This window comes from Blennius ocellaris (assembly GCF_963422515.1).
Source record: "Blennius ocellaris genome assembly, chromosome: 24".
Lineage (NCBI taxonomy): Eukaryota > Metazoa > Chordata > Actinopteri > Blenniiformes > Blenniidae > Blennius > Blennius ocellaris.
Genome location: NC_137673.1, coordinates 5055268 through 5078999, shown reverse-complemented (window position 1 = coordinate 5078999; position 23732 = coordinate 5055268). Strand labels below are relative to the sequence as shown.

Sequence of the window (23732 nt, the reverse complement as noted above, 5' to 3'; positions counted from 1 at the left end):
GCTGTTTGTGGCCTTGGGTAATGTTTCCAGAGACTCCGGGGGTAACGAGGGAGGATAGATAAGTCAGGCATCGAGCGATAAAGAGAGGTCCATCAATATTTATGGATGATGAGGGGTCAGAGGGAAGAGGAAGTTTGACATGGAAAGCCATCAGAGGAAGGCAGAGCGGAGGAAATAGAAAGGGAGTACATAAACAGCGATAGATAGAGCTATGTCAATATTTAGGAACACTTTAGAGGATAGAAAAATAATGTTCTTACCCCGCAGTACATGCAACTTTCAGTTTGAGTCTCTTCCGCCTTCAGTTTAAATCTGCAGCAGCAGTTTGATGTCTTCCTTCACACTGTAACGGAGCAGAGGGTTTATTTCAGCTCACATCACAATGAAACACTTATTTATTATCATTTATTATTGTCTCCTGGCGTTTGGTGAAGTGCTACACAGGGGTGTCCAGGTGCATTGTGGGTGTGGTTTACACAGAGAGAGAATGGCCAAGAGACTGTTTTATTGATGTTTATTCAGTTTACATGACTTCTGAGTTGAATGATTAGAATAGATGACAGTTCTAGTTTTACTCAGACAGAAATGACAGGAGCTGGAACATGAACTGTCCACAGACTAAATGAGATATTTGCATTCATCAGAGTCCTGAGATGACTCATGATTTGAACTGCTGACCCTTAATCGCTACATAATTCATGTGCACGTAACAGGATTTGTCCGGCAGACTCGTGGTGGTGTGTTTTGTCCGTGAGAAATTTATTGAAGTTGATCAGTTGTAATTGACCCGGCTGAGCTGGAACTGAGATGACATGTTCAGTGATCGCGAAATGCGTCGGACAGTCGGTCATTACTGATAAAAATGCCCTTGGTCCAGTTAATATCCTCGTAAAACCTCAAAGTCTCATGTCCCAAGTTCTCCTACTCTGCAAAACGTGGAATGGATTTCCTCAATAAGACGCGGAGTATTTTCATCAAACTTCGGTTCAATAAAAACTGCAGGATGACTGGACCAGTGTCCAGCAAAAAAATATTGGCATTTCGCCAAACCTGGAGAGCCGCTGCAAACACAACTTGAAGAGCTCGTAGTGAATAGAACCATCATCAGTCCCTCACAGTGTCATCAAACTACAGAAATCTCACATGTCACATTTTTCTCATATTATTCATGACTGCTAAAAAAAACAATGCATGAAAAAAGTATTTGAAGACCTTTTGTTTTTGGGCTTGATTATTACATTTTGTAAATGTTGACGTCTTTGGATGATGCCTGCATTTGTGGCATGAGCAGCAGAGTGTGGGTTACACTCTAGAAAAATGTAGAGGAGACATTTTAATAACATAAAATAACATTATAATAACTAGTTTTCATGTGACGCCAGATAGATATTATATATTTGAACCACGAGATGCTCAAATGTTGATCAAATGTGTCTCATCAAGACTGGAATAAAAACCAGAGTGAAAAAACAATAACCCTGTTCTAACATGATATTTGAGAACGATTGAGGTGGTCGTCATGTTCTGGCTGCTTCTACATCCTGCGCTCTAACAAGACTCATCAGGCTGCAGTGTTTCATATTTTTTAAATTTTATTGTCTTAACAACATTCTTCTTTGTTTTGGTGGTGGAGGTGTGGGGAGGCGTGGGGGGTGTGGTTTCTCCTCCTCCTTTCAGCTCTGGCTTCTCCTGTCCCTCCCTCTGCTCCTCTTCCTGCTACTCCCAATGCTCCTCCTCTCCCTGCTCCTTCCCCTTTCTTCTCTCTCATCTCCTGCTCCTCCTATTACTGCTGTCTCTCCTGCTGCTTCTCCTCCTTTCTGCTCTCTCTTCTCCTGGTCCCCCTGCTCCTCCTCCTCCTGCTCTCTCTCCTGCTGCTTCTCCTCCTTTCTGCTCTCTCTTCTCCTGGTCCCCCTGCTCCTCCTCCTCCTGCTCTCTCTCCTGCTGCTTCTCCTCCTTTCTGCTCTCTTCTCCTGGTCCCCCTGCTCCTCCTCCTCCTGCTCTCTCTCCTGTTTCTCCTCCTTTCTGCCCTCTCTTTTCCTACCTCTGTTCCTCCTCCTCATTTTTGCTCCTATTCCTGGAATAATGTCCAGGAAAGGCTTGGTTGGTAGAGCGGTCGTCTCCCCATCAGTAGATTGCAGGTTGAAATCATTCAGAATGAGGATTTCATTTCAGACTTCAGATATATATGAAATTATATATCTTATTATACATTATTATAATATATAATATTCATAGAGCAAATATTGCATTTCTTTTTTGCTGCTGAAAAGCTCCAACCAAGCAGCTAAAGTTAAGCCTGTGAATTGCAAGTAATAAAAAAAAGAAGTAAATGTTGTGTGGAGTAATCGCAGTGATCAGCGGCGGACATATTACGGCGTTACGCGACCCCTTCCAGGTCCCATCGACCTTCTCGCCATTGTCCAAAGTCAGAGACTTCCAGGACACTCTGTCTCTACAAAACCGTCTTGTGAACACAATGCGACAAAGCGTGCAGCAGCACACGAGGACAATGTCAATGAAAATGTTCCTTTCAAAACCGAATTACCAAAGATTTGTGCTTTGAATGGGGTGTATTTTTTAAACCAACTTACTATTGAAAAACACAACAACAGTGAGGTTTCACAACAATGGGTTCCACTCAGGAGAGTCCTTCGATGTGTCCTCTCCAGTGTCCTCTTCTTTATTGTCTTACTTTTAAGAACATCCATTCTCTGTGTCAAGATGACCTCTTATTTCTTGAGAACAGTGCAGAGGACACATCACCTGATTCCAAAGTCTCTAATTATCCTTCGAACAAGATCGTCTTGTCCTGGTCGGGATCAGCACCGGAAACACTTTGTGTTCTGTGATAATCTTCAGTGAGAAATGATCCATTACCATCATGAGCTCATGGTTATTCTCCATCAGTCAACTTTGACTTCTGAAGAGCAATAAATGTTGTCTTCCAGGTGTTTCCAGTGTTACGCATGTTGGCCAGAAACAATTAAACAGTCCTGTGCTCAAAGCTGTGAAATTTAACCATTTTGTTATGATTCTTTACCCCATGCAGCAGCTTGACCAGAGAACTGAGGACGTCACAGTGTCCCAGGATGGATTATGGCACCATGCAACGCTGAACTGGATAAAGAAACAGAGAAGAAGGATACATGTTAAGGAGAAATTAAGAAAATATTTCATATTTCATTGCATATTTCATCTAATCTGGTGTTTGCAAAAAGTATTGGTTTGTTCTGAATGTTTAAAAAAAAGAGCACAAACCAAAAGTGAATTTGTGTGATATTTAAACAAGAGTCCCAACTTCTGCATTCTTTTTTTTGCCACATGGTGGGAAGATTGTTAAGCACACATTGAGAAATCACCTTGAAACCAGCCTGAGGGTCCAATGACGCGTATCTTTTCCAGAGGGATTGGAAAGCAGTGTGGGAATACGCTGCTGATGAAGAAGATTATCTGTGGCAAACATTCCCAGCTCTCCGCGGTTGTTGAAGACATTATTCCCAGTCTATTACGGCAACTATATGGAGATTCTACACCAGCAACAACTTCAAATCAAATCCATCATACTCCTCCTGAGAATAAAACAAATGTTTGGTTTTAAAATTGTGTTTTTGTCACATTCCATCACGTTCCATCACAATGTTCATTTATTAACATTAATTTTGTCCAAATTCAGTCATAATAACAATGAATTAAGAATAATAATGATTATTATACATATTTTTATCATCGATAAATATGTTTAATTCATGTTACATTGAAAAAACTCAATTTAGACAATAACAACTTTAAGAAATAGTTGGAATAGAGTCCTGCAATAACTGCATTAATGTAAACAAAAAGGGTCCAAACTCCAATACAAATCATAAATTAAAGCAACAATAGCAGTACATGGCAATTTCAGCTTGGTCAATATTATGACAACTTAAATAGCAGGTTTCTGCCACACATCTGTCAAACTAAGTTTGTTTTAGTGTGATATAAAATACACCATAAAATGCACTGGTCACAGGACTTTTAAGTGGAAATGCAGAACTCGAAGTGATCTAAAAAAATACATTATGAATAGCCAAATTATTCTGAATATGTGAGCAAAACCTTAAGTTTGGCATCATGTCTCCAGCCTCATGGCCTCACTTAAAACTGAAAAAAAATAAATTGTCATCATATATATATAGTTTTGATGGTTGGATGAAACTTCAGGACAACAAACAATTTGTAGGTCCTGGATTTCCTCCTCAAGCTTTACTCCATTTCGTCTCGTGTGTGTGTGTGTGTGTGTGTGCGCGCACGCTTCTGGTTTTGCCTGTTTGTCTGCATAGTTCAGACGCTGGTTTCTTCTAACAGGTCCTGACAGAGCTCATCATTGGCTCACCTCCAGGAGGAACTCACTGCTGCACACAGGTTTCCACTGAGTGACAGACAGTTTGTGATGCAGTGCTGAGCTCAGAGAAGAACGATACCAAACACTTAGAGCTGATGATGACGAGGCTCACCTGTGCTCCAAGCTTTAGAGACAAAAAACATCAGTTTACTGCATGGTCACAGGAAATCACTCTTTACTGTTAAGACTGAAGAAAGTGTGCTGCTTCTGGTTTTTGAATCCATTTAGTCTTTACATGTTTATGGTCACTTTGCATTTTTTTGTGGGGATATTTTATAAGTGAAGGGTCACTTTGTTGTCCTTTAGTGTTTATATTATCATTTTGAGCCTCTTTTCACTCTGTTCAATTCCCCTTTGTTTGTTTCTCAATTGTTGTCTTGTGCTTGTTTGTGTTTTCCAGCTGTGTTTTTTTTTTCTATCTGCAGAAGAAGAACACATGACTTCTAAAACTGTTAATTCTCAGTCCTTTGGAGCTTGTGGTGAACACAAATACTATACTTCACTTTGCATCATAGCAACCGTCGCACAAGACATATTTGTGTATAATAAAGTAAAACAAAGGCATGTGCGCTTGCCTCCTGGTGCAGCTCAGCTCTGCTGGGATTTGACGTTTTTTGCTGGTTGGAATCAACCCAGAGTGAGTGGAGAACTGTTGCAATAGTGAAACCCAGCGTGTTTGGACTTGTAACAAAGAAACGATGATGATGATGATGATGAGGAGGAGGAGGAGGAGCGGTTTGAAGTTTTATTGACGCTCAAAGACTTAATTTACCTAAATGTTTATGCTCATGACTTCTCCTGGTGAATGAAGCTCTATTAGACACTTTGACCTGAGATCATCATCAGAAATGTCTGTTTTATCCTCTTTGATGTTGAATGTTTCTGTGTCAGTCTTTCACCTTGTGATTTGTGTGTTAATGTTCCCTGTTTTAATTCATTCACCATTGATTGATTTATGGTTGTTTGCATTGCTTTGCGGTAGTTGTGGGATGATTTGTGTTACTTACTAGTTATTTTGAGGATGACTTTACATTTTTTTGTGTCTGCTTTTATTTTTGTCTTTTCATGGTCATGCTGCACCTCTTAGTGGTTGTTTTGAAGGTGTTTGTGGTCAATTTGCATTCTTACATTGTTGTTTATCTCCCTTATGTAATTCGTGTCTTTTGTGGACATCTTTTTTTTCCTTTCTTTTTTGTGTTGGTTGTTTGAACATTTTTGTGGTAATGATGCATCTTTTAGTGATTATTTTGTATGTCAGTGTGGTTGTGTTGCATGTTCTGCTGGTTGTTTGTCCAACTTTGTCGACATGTTGAAGCTCTTTGTGACTTTTTGTGGCTCTTTGCAGTTTTTCACCGCTGAATGACTTAATTTTCTAGTTTAAGCTGTATTAATCTTTTTTAATGTTCACAATAAATATCATACATTAGCCACTGACTTCTCACCCTATTGACTTCACACAGACTCACACCTTTTGTCCACTCATCTTTAGAGAGTTACCATCTCTTCCAGGTCGTGTGGACTCACATCTGTCTGACATTAGAGCTCAGAAGCACCGAGCAGATGCAGTATGGAGGAGAATACAAGAACCTCCCTCATATGTTTCCTTGCAGAGAAGCCCCAGATGCAATTGTTGCATAAGCTCACATCACATCGACTGTATAGGAAGGACGCGGGCCAGACTGTGGGGGCTCGTACATATATATTAGCAATGTCCTATACCTGTCAAGTTCTTGTCAAATGTGTACAATGAAGACAAATACAGTAACGTCTTTGGATTCAGTCTGCTGATTTTGACAGTGCTGACATCAGCATCACACAAGATAATTCAATTCGTTTCCAACATGTTTGGAGGACCCATTTCAGTAAAGTAACTACAGACAAGTGCAGAAACGCAGTCGAAAAACATGTCACAAACAGGTTTAAACCCAATCCATAAACAAGTCACAAACAGGTTTGATTTCAGTCCAGAAATGGGTCAATAACAGGTCTAAGCCCAGTCCAGAAATATGACACAAACAAGTCTAAACCCAGTCCAAAACCAAACCAAAGCCATTTTAAACCTTGACCTACAGACCAATAAAATAACATTTATTATAAAATAATATTTTTTTACTGGGCTCTGAGCCCAGTAAAAAAATCATGTAAAAACCTTTCAGTAAAACAAGCCGAAGCCCATTAGAAGTGAAAAAACATTGTAAAACTTGCAAATCAGTGTTTGGTTTAAGACTGATAAAACCAGGCTGGTTAACCCAGCCTGAAGCTCGTGTTGATTCATCAATGCGTGTGTGGACGTTCATGTATGTTTTCAATGATGTTTAAGCATCTCTTTAAGCCACACAACGTGTGATTATCAGTCATGGGGTGTCCATACGGTCCTTCTCCCGTTGAGAAAAGCCCTCATCTGTGCGTCTCGGTGGACATTTACGACTTGAGCAATCGCCCCCATGTTTTCAGTGTCGTCAGTGATTCTGCCGATGAGCCGCGAGATTTGTGACGGCGAGCGAGGAGAGGAAGTTCGCTGTGGTCTGTGGAGGAAATGGTTTCATAATGGGAGGTGAGAGGAGAAATCTGTCCCCTCTCAGGCCTTCCTCTCGCTCTCCGTTCCTTTGTCTCTTCTTCAGGATCAATACACGTCTCCTGTCAGATTTCTGAACAGTCATCGACGCAGAGAAAAAGACAGAAATGGGATCATGGAGGCGAAACAAAGTCTCTGCTTATGCAGCTGCTCCGTTGATATGATAAATGTAAATCAAAGCCAGAAAAAGGTCAGTTGGTGTCTTTTTCCTTCATGGCAGGAACGATGCAAAAGTACAAATGTGAGAAGAGGCAGGGAGCCTTTTCTAGAGGCCAAGGACTGATATCCATTCTGAGAGCGGAAGGACCTTTGTACTGAGAATCAAGTCAACGCACAAACATCCTGATGTCGAACAGACCGCACTCCAACTGTCAGTCTGATAACTGCTTTAAGTTCAGCCTCAAAACTCTGAAAGCCAGCATTCAATCTACCCAATCAGTTGTTTCCGTTAATCTGTGGGAAAACAGCTGGATTAAACTCACAGAAATGTCACATTTCAGTCTCTGTTTGCTTTTCTTCTTGTGTGTCTAGGCTTTTAATACACCAACAGCAATAATCCAATGGTTTTCTTCAGGCTGAAGTTGATATTTGACAACGTTTTATTCTTTATCCTTCTGCTCCGATTGATAACCGCTGAGGTGTCTTCAGCAAGTGCAGCTAATCTCTATTTACTCTGAGCAGAAGCCGTAATCTCAACATTTCCTGCTGTTATAAGAGCATGATAAAGACGACGGCGTCCTTCAGTGAGTCTCTGACTGCGTCAGAGGTGAAAACACAACCTGCCTGGAGACATCTGGGGCTCCTCATACTCCCCCCTCTGCAGGCCCCACACTTCTAATCTCTCTCTTTCTTTAAGTGGCATTTCGATGACGAGGACGGGCGAAGCTCTTGAACAAAGTAGAACAGCGCAGTTTCAAATGTCTTCACACTGTGGCCAGATGTGGTTTCAGAAAAGATCTGATGATGAATGAAGCAGTTTAAAAGGCTATTACTTGTACACTGCCCCGCCGTCACAGGAAACCCGCCCATTGTCCCATGGAAATCTTTTAACTCTCAACGAGTGCTGAGTTGTCTGAGACGACTTTCCAGGTAATGAAATCTTTGGGGGATTTTTTTTTTACCAATGGCTTTAAACAGGCCATGTTTTGTTGGATGAGCTGGCAACCATCCATGTTCTAATTCAGCTCCAGTAATGGAATCGCTTACGAGAAGCGGGATCAGCCCGTCCTGCTGTAAATCTCCCGATCAGCCGCTGCCATCAGGACTGAGACGCAGCACACAGGCAAACTCCTTCCTGCCTTCCTTTTCTGATCTCATCAACTCACGACACGACCAGAGATCATCTGATTAACCAGACAGGGTTGATTAATCAACTATTCAGTGAGATGGAATAAACTCAGTTAAAGCCAAAAGCGCCCTAATGTCTGGTTAGTCAGTTGCACTGTAATGATTTAGCGTGGAGAATAAATGAACAGGGGAGGGTGAGGCACACGTACGACTTGTGGCTGGTTGGTGTTTCTTCTGGAGGCGTCAATGAGGGAAGTTTTGAAAGGGAGACCGGTTTACCTGCAGGCCCTTGATTTTTGATGAGCTTCAGCTTGCAGGTTGTTGAGGCAACGTCTGTTTTTTGTATTGCACTTTTATTTTTTACACTCTTCAATAACATCTCCGTTAGCAAACACTCATGAGGCGTATTTCAATACGTATCTCCAAATTAGAGCCAGCATGTTCAGCATGTTAGTGATGTAAAGTCCTACGTCAACTTAATCCTTCTATTTTTACTCACAGGTTGTCAGCTTTTTCAAAAACCCACAATGAAAACTTTCACACAAGCTCATACATTAAAAGAAGGACAATAGTAGTAGTTTGAATAATAGTAAAAAAGTAAAGATTTTTCATTGAGTATGTCTTTAAAGAAAAAATACAGAATCTGAAATGTGCTTGACACAGAAGTGGTCATATTAATCTGACATTGTTGGCTTGAACACAATAAATGTCTTTTAAATAAAACCAAAACAATTTATTAAAAAAGAAAACAATTAAAATACACTACAGTCAAACATAAATGACATTAATGCACAATAAACACAAATAGCTACACAAACTAATGTTCATACATGTATGAAATGTACTCACTTTTACACATATAGTCAATTTAGATAGCCCATAAAATATGTTTTAAAAAAACACTTCTCTGGTGCATTTATAGTACAAAATAAGTTGTTTTCTGACATATAAGACAAAAAGGACTCTATATTTTGATATTTTGTCACTCTGCTGCAATTCATCTTGTCTTAACGTAGCAGTTGAAAATACTGCAAATAAACGCACCATGTCAAGAAGACATGAAAATGCACCGACGGAGCAATAAATGTCCCTCAAATGCAAAAAAAATTGAAATGAAAAGTATTGAATCTGTCTTGAAAAAGAGAGGTGTAAAAAGAGAACATTTCTGGACTCAAGCAAAGGACAGTATTGTGAATATTGTGAGAAGTGTATTTCCATTCGACTGCTTGGTTCCTGCATGGCAGCACTTTAATACACCAAAACCATCAGTCAACAGCAGGTCCTGATGCCAACAGGCTCTTCGCTCATTAGAGATGAAAAGAGAGAGAGAGGGAGAAAAATTAATCTGCAGAATGGCTTGAGAGAGAGGAGAGATGTATGTTTGAATGGGTGATGGCGTTTAATGTCCGACCTGGGATCATAACTTTGGATCAATTGAATTATCTCAGAGTCCCCGGCTCACGATGAGAGGGGGAGGAACACGCCGAGACACAATAGAAAGAATAGAAAGTTCCTCTTTCTACCGGTAGCTTCCGTTCACATCGTGCGGCTGACAGAAGGGAAACCACAGTCGAGTTACAACGAGCATATTTATTCTGAAAAGGTTTAAGTGCATATCCACGGAAGAGACGGGAAAACAAACACTTGTGTCGCAGGAAATCCACTGAAATTGCCTTATTTGCTAAATGTGCCTCGATGTTTTTGCCTAATCAAGTAGATAGTGAGGTTTGCAGACAGATTGCAAAACAAGTGGGGTTTCTGTTGAAGTAGTTTTCTATGATTTCCTGCATGTATTCAGCTCAAGATCGCCAAGGCCGATATGATCAAACATCAGAAATGTGACGGGAAAAACTCCACAGGAACACGTGAAGGCAGCAGCTCGGACTCAAGGGCGATGAGCAGGAACAGTTAAATTGACAGATCTGACTCCACATCTGGAAACCATCCACAAACTGTGTGTGTGTGTGTGTGTGTGTGTGTGTGTGTGTGTGTGTGTGTGTGTGTGTGTGTGTCAGGTTACAAAGCGGGAGCAGATATTTTGTGGATGAGATGTTTATTTATACAATAACATAAAACTCTCTCATGCACGCACACCCACACACACACACACACACACGCACACACACGCACACACACGCACACACACGCACACACACACACGCACACACTCAGTGCATTTGGTTCATGTACAGTACTTGATTACAGAGTACAAGACATCCAAGACATAGGTAGATTCTGCTTCCACATGAGTACATTTCATTTGCTGTCCACCTTTCTCACGCACACACACCACGCACACACACACACACACACGCACACACGCACACACGCACACACACACACACACACAGTGGCAGGAAGCAGTAAGTCACTGTTGTAAACATTGAACATTTCGATGCTGAACTCAGAAACAACAACAGGCAATAAACTGCTTTTCTCACAAAACAATAGTGAAATAAAGTCAGTGGCTCTTTTCTCACACCGACCCGCTCCCCAGCACTCCGTTTACACCCAGACTATTATGTAACCCAATCCAGCTCCTTCGCTGCAAGTGTTTTTCATTCTCGTGAGATTTGAATGCAGAGAGACCGCCAAAATCATTTTAGTAGCTTATTTTCATGCTAGAAGCTTGATCCCCATTTTAATTTGATTTAAGGAGAATCTGCTGTCGCAGCAGCAGATCTTCAAAGCGACCAGGCTTTTCTTTTGTTTATTTTCCCAAACATCATGGAAAAAAAAACTACCTGCTTCTCCTTCCAGTAAACTCAGTAGTCAGTCTGGTTTTAGCAGCTACTTTAAAACTGACATCACTGTCTTTGTAGCAAAGCGTTTTAATGATCAACCTGAAATAAACCAATGGGAACGTCTCCCGCGTTAGCTGTAAAAATCAATGCATTACAAATGTGTATCGTGTTAACGTTGGTCCTCTTATAGCGTCTCCAAATGAGGATCTGTGGAAGAATAAAGCCACAAACAAGTGACTCATGCCTGATGACAGGATTCCTCCATTATTAGCATTTCATTGGTCGCGGGTCTTATAATCTGCATCACATTATGTTGCATATTATCTTATCCTTTACATGTATATATAATAGAAATGACCGTCGGTACAAACTCAGAATCAGAATCAGAGTTTAATCTTGTTCGCCACCAAGCCGCTCCAGGCTTTGACCTCTCTGCGGGAGTGAAGGTTAGGAAAGCAGAGTGGAGGTTCAGGTCTGGGGTGAGGATGCAGCAGGGTGATACGATCGTTTTCACTCCAGGCAGGTTTAGTGGTGCCATTGTTTTCCTCAGGCGAAATGAACCTTTTTGATGTGGTGCCTTGACAGATACAAATAATTTTGTTTCAGAATATAGGAAAAGCAATCCAATACTGAAGTCTCTGTATTTCATTTGCATCAGCCGCCTTTTTTGAATTGCTTCACTGAGATAATGCACAAGCAGCAAATGAGTTGACATGCGGAGCCATCGAATTAAAAACGACAAACTGCAGAGGAGTCAGTTTGCCTCCAGCATGCAATAAATAGGGTGAAATGTTAGAAATGCATGGAAACGCCCTCGGGCGCCCGACAGCCGATCGAGCAGCTTGGAGTTGTTTATCAGGGCCATAATTGAATGAAAACACCCAGTGAACTGATAAGGTCATTGTGGGCAGACCTCTGCAGCTCAAGTGATCGGACAGGAAAACACCCGTTATAATCCTGGGAAAAATAAATATAAATTACAGCAAAACGCGGTCACACACTTTCCGCAGCATGGGAGTCCTGTGTGTAGAGTTTTGAGCGCGACAGCTCCAGGTTAGCAGTCGTGTTCTCCTTCACCATGGAGGATTTACACACCGACCCCCTGGGGAGGGCCAGGGGCGCCCGGCCCATCGAGGCCCAGCAGAAGTGCAGCACGCTGGGGGAGAGCAGGATGAAGACCCAGGGGTCGATGATGGAGTTGACGGAGATGAAGCGCAGCGCGATCAGGTCCATGGGGTGGGACTCCTTGCGGATCTGCGTGGAGTTGATGTACACTCGGATCTGGGAGGAGGAGGAAAGTATAAATTGTGTATTAAATTAGATCCCAATACATAATCCCAATGGCAGCAGCAGAGTCCATCTAAGTGAACATCCTGGTTATAAATCCTGAGTTAAACCGTCTGCAGAAAGGAGGGGACCGTCTTATGGGAGCAAAGAGAAGAAAAATGGACACCAACCAATTCCTCTTTTATAGAGTTTTGTGAATGTCACATTTTTCAGGCCTTCGTGCAGACTGCAGCTGTCGGCCGGTGGGCAGTAAGCTTCGGTTTCTCATTCTCATAAACAAAATATCTCAAGATTCCCGTGAGGCTGCGCCTTTAAGCTTCGAAACAAACATTCAGTATTATGCAGAAGTAACCTGATTACATTTCTGTGGTCAAAGAACAAGAGTCCACTGAACTATGACCTTATGTTTTATTTTCACTTTTGAGAATGCAACATAGCCGTGGAATCATGACGAGACCTCTTTGAGTTTGGCCCTTCCCTGTGAAGATTTTTAAATGTAATTGTGACAGTTGGCCCTATACTTTCAGATTTAATATCTCAGTCAAACATTAAGGCACCAGTTTTATAGCTTTACTTGAGTGAGAACACCGCATAGCATTCAGCCTGGGTGTTAAACGATGTTTGAGGTTTGATGTTTGAAGTGTTACGCCCCCTCCTTGATCTTATCCTCCTCCGAGCTGATAACGCCGCCACTCGCTGACGGGATGTTGAGAGTGCAGCAATGAATCAAAAGGGATGTTGGAATTGCTCCCCTCATCATTTTGTTTGCTATTCAGAAGGCAAACATGTCAGGCAACATGCCAACATGTGTGTGTTTAGTGGTTTCGAGGAGAGGCGGAGCCAAATCCAGGTTCCCATGCTGATATCCAGCTGAGCAAGTTCACCAAGACTCACATTTAATAGAGAAATCTTTCACTGATACTGAGGACTGTACCGCAGTCATCAATACCGTCATTCATTTCCATCTTCACGGTTCACTCCTGCACTAATGGAAGAATTCTGCTCTCTGATGTATTAAATTCAACCATGAATGTCAAATTCTTATATATTTTTGGAACGAGATGAGCATCTCCCAGGTGCATTCCACTACAACCCTGAACCACCAAAGCAAATCTTCCTCCAATCAGCTTTTTATCACAATAATCAAAAAGAGCTATATTACAAAGCTGTTGACCTTTTATTTTTTTTAAAAGAAAGAAAAATGAAGTCAGTCAGTTTATAAGTCAGGAATGAGCTGATTTTCACTGATTAGCTCCTGCAGCTTGAATTTGCCAGTGAAATCCCATTTTACATGTTATTAGCTGGGAGGAGGAGGAGGCAGTAAATTCCCTCAGCTGATGCTCACAAGGCCGGGAACCAGCACATTAATACAATCCGTGGAAGCTATGACCAGTTCACAGGTTTAGAAATCCCTGCTGCTCGTCTCTCTTGGGCTCTCATAGGAACAATATGCTGTTAAAACCTGACCAGAAGAAGTCTATTCCCTGAAAACACTACTTTTATTCACTTCCTCACAGTGATTTCATTTAGCTTCTCTATTAATTCTTCATCACCCAATAACCACTCTCTTTCTCTTCTGCTTTTCTTCTAAAATCTGCTTTAAAAACCAACAGACTTGCTGAGATCATGATAAATGTAAGAGTGACTGTCACACGATTACACTGTTTGCTTATTGCAACAACTATATTCTGCTGGTTTCTGGTATCGGCACGATTAGAACAAAGAAATCTTAAGTTTAAAATTAAATCCCGGAGAGATTTAAACATTTGATATAAGGTTTAATTAATTTAACTTGTGTTTTTTAACCATTCACGAATAAAGTAACTCACCAAATAACCTCAAACGCATGTGTTTGGATTGTTGGAGGAAACTTGAGTGCCAGAAGAAAACCTGTAAATTCCACTGCTGAATTGTTCATTCCAATCTGACCGTCCCTCTAAATGGTGTTTTTACCAGAATCGCGTGTTTAGAGAGATCATTTTACCATGTCAAGCAGTGAGGTGTGCTTCACGCTGCGAGATCATTATTTTCTCCCCTCTGAGCACCAACAGGATGTGCAATAAAAGTGTTAATGTGTGGAGTCTGGGAGGGCTGCGAACACGGCCATCTGTTTGACTTTCATTTTCTACAACAACACTTTAAATCATTAAGGTGTGTTCTGAGCAAATAAGTGAGTCTGAGACAGCGAGAGCTTAATCTGCGGTATTATCCTGTTGCTGTGTTCATATAAAAAAAGGACTAATCCCATTACTAATTCCATTACTGTACCTTTCTTCAGCCCGTCTCGCCTTCGTCATCACACTTTCTCATTTTTCCTGATGTAAACCATGTGTGGCGCTTTCAGCTTTTAATGCAATCACAAAACCAGAGGCGCAACACATGGAAACATCCGTTCGATATCAGCAGAAGAGTGTAATCTGATTCCTGCCTGTGTGTGTGTGTGTGTGTGTGTGTGTGTGTGTGTGTGTGTGTGTGTGTGTGTGTGTGTGTGTGTGTGTGTGTGTGTTTGTGGTCTTGACCCCCAATCGTGGTATCACATTGCTGGGCTGGACTCGAGTATGTGTTTATATAAAGCGCTTCATTAATTATGCATCCGTTGTGAGCTTCACCATGTTGGAAGGTGGAACTCCTTGAAGATCGATGTTTAAGCCACACTTTCCCTAAATCCTGCTATTACCTTGATCAGGGTATTTACTTTAAGTCACAGAAGATTTGTTATTTGTTATTCCAAGACATCTGTGAAACATTTCCACAATAAGCAGGTGTCTGGTTTGTAGCCATTAGTTGTAAAGTGTGAATAAACACACAACAGAGTTTACACACTCAACAGAGACGTTATATTTATATCGGAGCCTGCAACTGAAACTGTGCTAACATAATACTTAAGATATTTTAGGATGACAATGAAGATTCTGCACTTTTCTCATAAGTGTGACAACATTGAGCTCAATCTGTCAACTTGGTTTTGTATTAATCTACATTTCTAAGTGGACAATTGATTAGCAACCATGAAATATTTAATTACATTAAATGTGACAACTGCTGCTTGAGCCAAAAATATTATCTTAAAAATCCAAATATGCTGCATCAACCTGACAAAGCGACCATTGTAAACACATATTTAAAACTTGTTTCCAAATATGTGGCGGTTTCAGCTTCATACTCAAAAGTGATCCTCCACCCGAGCCTATTCGTGCAGAGGAAAGTGAGAAAAGCCATTTGTAGAATAAGAAATGTGAAGGGATGACCAGAAACCTCGCAGTTTAATTAGCGAAAGCACAACGGCGGGTAAAATGGGCTCCTGCATCTGCCAAATGAGTTATTGTGGCATTTTTGTGGAAATATGAAGAGATGAGATCAAGTGGAGACACGCCGATAACAGCAGGCTGTGAGGTAGTTACACTTTTATATCTGACTTTTGAATTTGATGATGTAATTAACAAAAAGAGACCTGTGAAGATAAGCTGAGGTCACTGGGTATGTGAAGGAAGACATGGGCTAAGGTGAGGGTTCTGTGTGTGTGTGTGTGTGTGTGTGTGTGTGTGTGTGTGTGTGTGTGTGTGTGTGTGTGTGTGTGTGTGTGTGTGTGTGTGTGCGCGCGCGCCCTTGTTTCACCTCACTGTACCGAGTCATCGGTTTTGTTCAGGCTCCAGATGACGAAGTGCTTAAAGCCACATTAGAAAGTGTCCCCCACCTGCTTACATCAGAAGACTCCAACCGCACAGGCGGGGGTCAAACCAGCGACCCGTCACGCCATCAGACACAACCATGCAAAACACAAACTCTAAAGTACAGTGACATTATTAAAATGCAAAATGTTGAAAATAAGTTTTTTTCTTTCTCATTGAAACCCTAAAAAAAACAACTAATACTTTATATACTGCTACTTCACTGGGCACACGTGTTCAGTTTAACGTGATCCAGGACAACAGCTCTGTTGTCACTTCTGCTTTTGTGATGGGAATTTAATGGTTGGTGTTTTATTTTGACTGAATACTTCCTGGATTTCATGTTATGATTTATGATGATGTTGAAACAAACTACAATAAACTGGGGTGTTTTCAATATTCTGATCCCGTGGACATCTCTCATGAACACAGCTAAGATTAGACATCTGGTTAAAATACAATCTCTTGGATGTCTGTGAAGATAAAATGCATGCCTGGGCTTTTCCACTAAATCACATAGGACTGTAACTAATAAAATGGCAGGTGATCGTATTGTTATATTCACATTTTAACTGTTTGTTGCATCCCTGAAGTAAAAGGTGTTCATTTTACATAATTTTGCAGTACTTATGTGTATATTTATATATTATTTTGTTTATATAGGAGCTGAATTGTCAAGAAATCCTGAAAAAACTGCTCCCTCATTTACTGTGTATTGTAGTTGTTTACTCCTTGTTCAGACAGCAAAAATTGATTTTCCTTGCTTTCAGAAACTTGATTTCCTCGTAAGCTGAAGGAAAAATCTCTGACAGCAACCAAGTGCTGCATAAAGAAGTCGTTCCACTGCTACACTGAGTCGGGTTCAAGACAAATAAACTGCTGTTGGATCGTTTCTATGTGACAAAACAAGACAAACACTCAACAAAATGTTTTTTTGCCAAAACAGACTCTCGAAAAGTCTCCAGCTCATAAAGTTGCTTCTGTCTTGGCAGCATCTGCGATTGCGTTGCTGTGAATGCTATTAACTGAGCCGGGGTGCTGGATTTGGTAGCCGAGTCGCAGAAGAAGCTCATGAGTCTGCATTTCAAGCCCCCACCGAGACCCGGCAGCGTGCGGGAGGCCACGCCGAGCCATTACCGCTGTAAAGTGCACAACATCATATCTGCTGGGAAACTTATTGATTTCCCATTTAGAAGTCCAAAGTGACACTCGCCAAGCCCCGTGTGGTTTCAAACAGGAGTCGTACCGAGACGCCGTAATGGATAATGTGATGAGTCATTTGCAGTTTGATCTATAAAAAGGTGCAGTTTCTGCTCCTCAACTTCAACTCTGTGACTAAAAAAACTGCTTTTCGCTCCACGAACTACTCTACATCGGCTGCAGGTATTCATCAGGTCTATGTTTTATCTGATCCATGTCTTGTCACTTTAAAATGCCACCGCCATCCGTCAGACGTGCCTCGAACAGGAGCAGTAAATGACGACTGGGTTCCTCGCAGTTGTCATCAGCAGCAAACGTACTTGGTACGTGGTTGCTCGGTGTGACAGAGCCAGATACCTTGATATTGTCGTTAGGGACACAATCCAGATCGCTTCCTGATGACATTACTGATCAAATCCTGGAATCTCCGAACGTCCCTTTATAGTCCCACAGGGACAGTATGTGAATCATGCAGTCGGCTCCCATGATTTCCTCTGACAATTACATGTCTCAATAAAATTGTGGTTCGTGCCCATGTTTAAATGTAGGAGTTGTTCACCACATAACAGAAGCTCATTTTGATTCCATTTCACTCCATCGTAAAGATTTTTCATTGATAACTGTTGAATTCCTATCTATTTGTTTCATAATGACGTAGAAGAAGCAAACTGGACCCATATTTTTGGTCCACTTTTCAACATGCCTGTGGCACTACAATAGGCAGCTGAGTCAGCTCTGCTTCCTGCCTGCAATTTACCATCAGAGCCACCAAACAGCCTATTGTGTTGTTTAAGAATAGCTGCATTTTTCACTGAATGCCACAAGTGCACACGCTGCGATACAGTTACAGCTCCGCATCACTGTCGGCTGTTGATTTCTTTTTCTGATAACAGTGTCTGTGCTTTCACGGTTTTCAACTGTCAGCGGAGACGGGGAGAGTTCAGATCAGATATGTGGAGAAACGCTGCATTCAACAGTTTGGGGATTTTTTTCACCGTGTGCAAATGAAGTAGACTCTCTGATGTGTGCAATCTGCAGGGATCTGCTCTTACCACCAGAGGCAGTGTGCAGATGATGAAGATGATGGTCATGAAGACTAGCAGGATCAGGTGCTCCACCTCCTCCGCCATGGACGGTTGCCTGCGATCGCTGTGGGCTCTGGCAGTCACCATGACCGAGCCGGTCCTTTTCCGGCGCTGGTACATCTTGAACAGCTGGTAGACCACGAAGCAGTTGCACGCCACGATGGCCAGCACCAGCAGCAGCATCACCGAGGCGTACAGGTTGGCGTAGGCTCGGTCCTTGGGCGCCTGCGGGTTCATGTCGATGAAGCACCACGTGCCGGGGCAGTACTGCACGTATTTACCGAATCCCACAAACGGAAGCAGACAGAACAGCGTGCACATGACGAACAGCAGGGGGATGGTGATGTAGGCACACTTCTTGGTGACGTGCCGGCTGTACAGGTACGGGTACCCGATGGCGAAGCATCGCTCCAACGCTGTGGTCAAAAGGAGGGACATGGTGGCGAGGCTGAAAAAAGTCATGCTGACGCCAAAATACGAACACACGCTCTTCGTCTCCGGCGACATCCCGATCAGGGTGGTGTTTCGCGAGTAGGACAGCTGCACGATGGGGCTGATCAGACAGGTTCCCGCCAGGTCTGTGACCACCAGTGACGTGATGAGGACATGGAACAGCGCTCGCCGCCACGTGCCCCCGGCCTTCATGTCCCTGCGCCGCCTGATCTCCAGGATGACCAGAGCCGCCACGTTGCCGAAGATGCCGGCGGCGAACATGATGGCGCTTATCATGGGGCTCTTGGTGGAGTCGATGTGGTGCTTGCTGTGGCACGGGTCGTCCTGGACGTCCATCGCTGGTGAAAAAAAAACGTCCTCGATTCACTCCGAGAAATTGGTCAACGCCTCCAAAAGTATGTCAAGAATACAAATCTAAGTCGTTGTCCGCAGCCATCCTGCAAAGAAACACATCAATACCTGAGAGTTAGAGCTGTAATTATGCAACGGATTTCAGATTTATTATACACCAAGTACCTGTGAGAGATAACTTTCAGAACTATTTGTTCCCGCCTTCGTTTCGTTAGGCAACACACTTGCAGAGTGCACTGCAGCAGTGGGCAAGACGATCCCTGGCCATAAATACCACTAGAGTCCACAGCAGGGGAGGTCAAAGGGCCAAAAGTGACACATGACAAAACAAATACACATAAATAACCACACAGTTAAATTATTTGAATAAACAGACAGAAACTGAAAAGAGGGAAACTTGAAATAACATTAAAAGGAAAAAGCCATAATGTTCATCAATTGTTTTTTCTTAATAAAATATAAAAATACTGTGAGAAGACTCATCATCAAAGAACAACAAAAACCTGTAAAATTACCCCGAAAGTACACAAAAACCACTACAATGAAACATAAAAGTCTCCATGGCGAGACATTAGCCATCGCCAAAAGATGAAAAACAGCTGCAGATACACAAAGTCAGAGAGACACGAGTCACATCGCAGACAGAACGACCTCAAAGAAGTTTAAATCTACAAAGAGACACAATTATAAAGACTGAGGATGACTCCAGACAAACCTAAACGATTTGTATAAAAGCCAAGGAGACAGACATTGGCCTCAAGGAGACTCTGAAAACCTCACAGAGAAATATGAAGTTATACAAAGAGATTAAAGTAAGTTCACTACAGTAGAAACACATTGACCTCAAAGAGTCACAAAGGATCAAGACACACAAAAAAGACATTTTAAGCACAGAAAGACAAGAAACAATAATCAATACCTCATATTAGTATGTTTCTATTAGATTAGAATGAGAATAACCTCACAGTGATGGTGGTGATGGCTTATTATTGATTTTTCAAATTGTGTATAATTCCTCCCTGAAGCATGTTTATGACTCTCATTGACACACAGGCTGTTTAATGTGAACAACTCTGACCAGAAACTCTAATTCTCTGAGTTTCTGAGTCACTGATCTGATATCTTACTAAAGCAGCTTCATTCTCATTAAGAAACAACATTTATTCTGGGAAATACCGGCGCTTTCATTCTCGCTTTTTGTTTAAGCTTTGGTGGTTGTGAAACTCCAATTCGTTCCTCTTCTGTCACAGCTCTTAACACATATCAGCTGAGGGTTGAAAAAAAAAGAAAAGAAAAAAAGAAGTGCAGTGCAAGTTCTCACAAGGGAACTTGCACCCATACACGTTTTCAACTGAGTCTGAGAAAAATGTTATCCAAGCAGCTGCTGCATTACTGAGAGAAACACGTGGATCTTACTTTAAAACACATCACATTGTGCATCTGGCCCATCAGTTTTGACACAGGCCGCGTGTGCGCCGTCACTTTCACTGGGTGTGTGTCAACAAAGAAGCGGACTCGCTGGCTTTCGATTGTCTTTTGGAATTAAGTGTCTCTGAATTTGGGCAAAAAGACACAGAAACGATAGATGTAGTTTAAATGAGGCGAGTTCAGGAGAGTAAATTGGAAATATTCCGCTTTGAATGTAAATAAATGAATCTCTCGCGCTTCAACCGCAACATGCGCTCCAAGCGCGTCCGGATAATAAAGTTCTTACCTATTTTGTTAGTTGCGTCGGTTTGAACCCCGTTTTTTCTCGTTGCGAGTTTCAGTCCGCAGTGAAATAAATCCACGTTTGGAAGCTTCTGTTTCCACCCCTGGAGGTGCGCTGCTGTGAGCTGCGGTGCGCTGCTGTGCGGGGCGAGGCGCGCGTCGCTCTGATGAATCGGGCATGAATGGACCTGGTTCAGGGGGCGCGCGGTGACGTCACGCGGAGAGGGGACCTCTGTGCGCACATGCTGCAGCTCGTCCCAGAAAATAACATGTACATTTAGACTAAAACTGACCTGTAGAGGACGCTGTTCTTAATCCATGGAATTACACCGATGTCCTTTATACTTTGCAATTTATTGTGATTATTTTGCTCCTTTTATGTGTTTTAAAAAAAATATATATCCAGTCTTTTTGTGAGGTTTTGTGACATTTCTTTTAAGTAGTTATGCATTTTTCAGTTACAATGAGGGTCTTTTGGTTGTAATGTCTATTATTATATTGCTTTATAAAAAATTTTATATGTACTGTTTAGGATGTTGTGTCTTTCATTATTTTTTATTATTTTTTTTCTACTTTTTCTTTGTTCTCTATATGGACCCATGTCTGCAATAATATATATATATATATATATATATATATATATATATATATATATATATATATATATATATATATATATATATATATATATATATTGTTTTGCTTGTCGGTTGTATCTGTTTTCAGACGGTTCATTATTACAAACACTTTACATTACAAACACTTTTTATTTGTTTTCCTGTATTTCTGATCATTTTTTGTTTCTGCTCTCATGTTTAATCCCTCTGCAATGTCGTTTTGCACGTATTTTGTGCAGCAGTTTTCTGTGGCCTCCTTGCATTATTTTGCACTCACTGTGCTATTTCCAGTCATTTTTATGATTGCATGTGTCCCTTTGAGGCTCTTTGACCTTCGGCCCCCTGTGACCGTGCCCAGTGGCTCATTCTTCCATGAATGTGCAAAATGAATGAGACAACTTCCTTCACGATAAGATTTAAAAAACAAAAACAGTCCTTTTGAAGTCCCTGAAGCAATAATTATCTGAATACAACTAAGCGAATATGTCCCAAATGCATAGGACTCAGTTTCCAAAAACAACAAAAAAGAAAGACAAAAAGTTGAAACTGCTTCCTCTGTGCACCGTGATATTTTGGGATTATCACGCGAGGCTCTATGTGAGTCTGTGCTCTGCTCTCACAAGCCACATGTGACACCAGAACCATTTGAAGCATGTGTTTGGACTGAAAGATTGTGGAAAGTGCATTTCGCTCTGTGACGTTCCCGTACAGACCTTATGGCTCAGAGGACGTAACTTCCCATCGGGGTAAATATGAGTGTTTATATTCTGTATGTGTGTGAGTGTGACCTTCCCTGCAAAGCTTTTATCGGTTGATTCCTTTTTTGCTTTGTGGTGATTGAGCACAGCGGGCATGACGTGGACCACCGTGATTTTAAAAGGTTCATAATGCAACTGTTATTAAAAATAGATTTAAGGGCGGACGGGGTCCTCAAAGTGATTGTGATGTACACTGAAAGCCCTGAAATGGCCAGAGCACTTGGGTGCTTTTATTCAGGCCCATTAACGGCTTCTTAATTGTGATGTATTGCCATCACTTCATCTCGTCTTCATCCCATCCTCCTCCATCAATATCTCCTGTACAATCACACATTGTGGGTTTTTTTTATATTCTCTCAGTGTATTTATAGTTTTGACAGCATAGTTTCACAAAGGAAATTCAACTTTATATGTACTTCTCTCTTCCTCTCTCTGTTTTCCTTTTGTTAGTCATTCCTCTCTGCTAGTTCACCCTTGATCTATATTTCCTCTGATAGCAGAGGTCCTCTGACACCAGACCACCTTCTCTCACCTCTCGTTCCCTTTCCCTTAATGTCCTTTAACATCTGGTTGGTTTCCTCACAGCTTTTTCCCTTTCCTTTTCTCTTTTATTATTCTCCAATACATCTATTCATTTGTTCTTTCCTCTTATAATGCTATTGTATTCCTCTTGGTTTTCGCCTTCTTTCTTCATTTCTTTCACTTCTAAAAGTTTCCATCACAACGATCTGAGAAAGATTTTCAGTTTTGACACAGAGTTTGATAAAATACATGTTTTGGTGTTAAAATTCAGATTTTCTGATCCTCTTTCATGTTAATATCAGTCCCGATTATTTATAATGTCGAGGATCTTTTCCCCATCTCTCTGAGTTTAGTGTTTAACATTATTTTCCACAAAATGCTTTACTGTTCTCTGTTCTGCTGGTAAACAGCCTGTGGTGAAAACATGGCACCAGTTAAAGTGCTGACAAGAGCTGCATGTATTGTTTGCCTTTCACTCACAAACACACGTACACACACACACACACACACACACACACACACACACACACACACACACACACACACACACACACACACACACACACACACACACACACACACACACACACACACACACACACACACACACACACACACGTGCGCACTGCAGCTCTGATGGGTGTATGTGCTGCAGCCTGGTAAACGTCCTTGTCTAAATCATTCATGAGTTCATTGATTTTTGGTAAATATTGAATCCCCACAGATGAAGCCTCACCAGCCATCCTGTAATTACACTCTGGAAGAGAAACGGACCCTGACTGGAGATGAGAGTGTGATTTAGAGAAGAGGTACAGATAAAAAAAACTTAAAAATTACTGTGTAAACTACTTATCAGTCGTTATGAAAATGTAATGTTAGACACCAACCTTTGTACAGAAACACTCTATTCTTATTGCACGTTTTAAGAACAAGGCCAATTTACACTCTGCATTCTTGAAAATCAATACAGAAATTCGTGTTTTTACTGCAAAGAGTTAATACAAATGTACATTGTTGTCTTGCTCTGTTAAGTGTAGCGTCTCAGTTTAACGTTTGGCTCCATCTGCTGGTTAACTTGAGTCATTACAACAACA

The 23732-nt window shown here is 41.5% G+C and overlaps 1 protein-coding gene across 1 annotated transcript; it reads right to left on the bottom strand.

The window, feature by feature from the left end:
- Positions 1–10333: 10333 nt before the first annotated feature.
- ptger2a (prostaglandin E receptor 2a (subtype EP2)) lies at positions 10334–19059 on the bottom strand. The gene is made up of 2 exons (XM_080519665.1): positions 18195–19059; positions 10334–12268 (listed from the first exon to the last, which is right to left on the bottom strand). The coding sequence occupies exons 1-2, from the start codon at positions 19014–19016 to the stop codon at positions 11981–11983; spliced, it is 1110 nt and encodes a 369-aa protein (XP_080375791.1). The 5' UTR covers positions 19017–19059; the 3' UTR covers positions 10334–11980.
- Positions 19060–23732: the final 4673 nt, after the last annotated feature.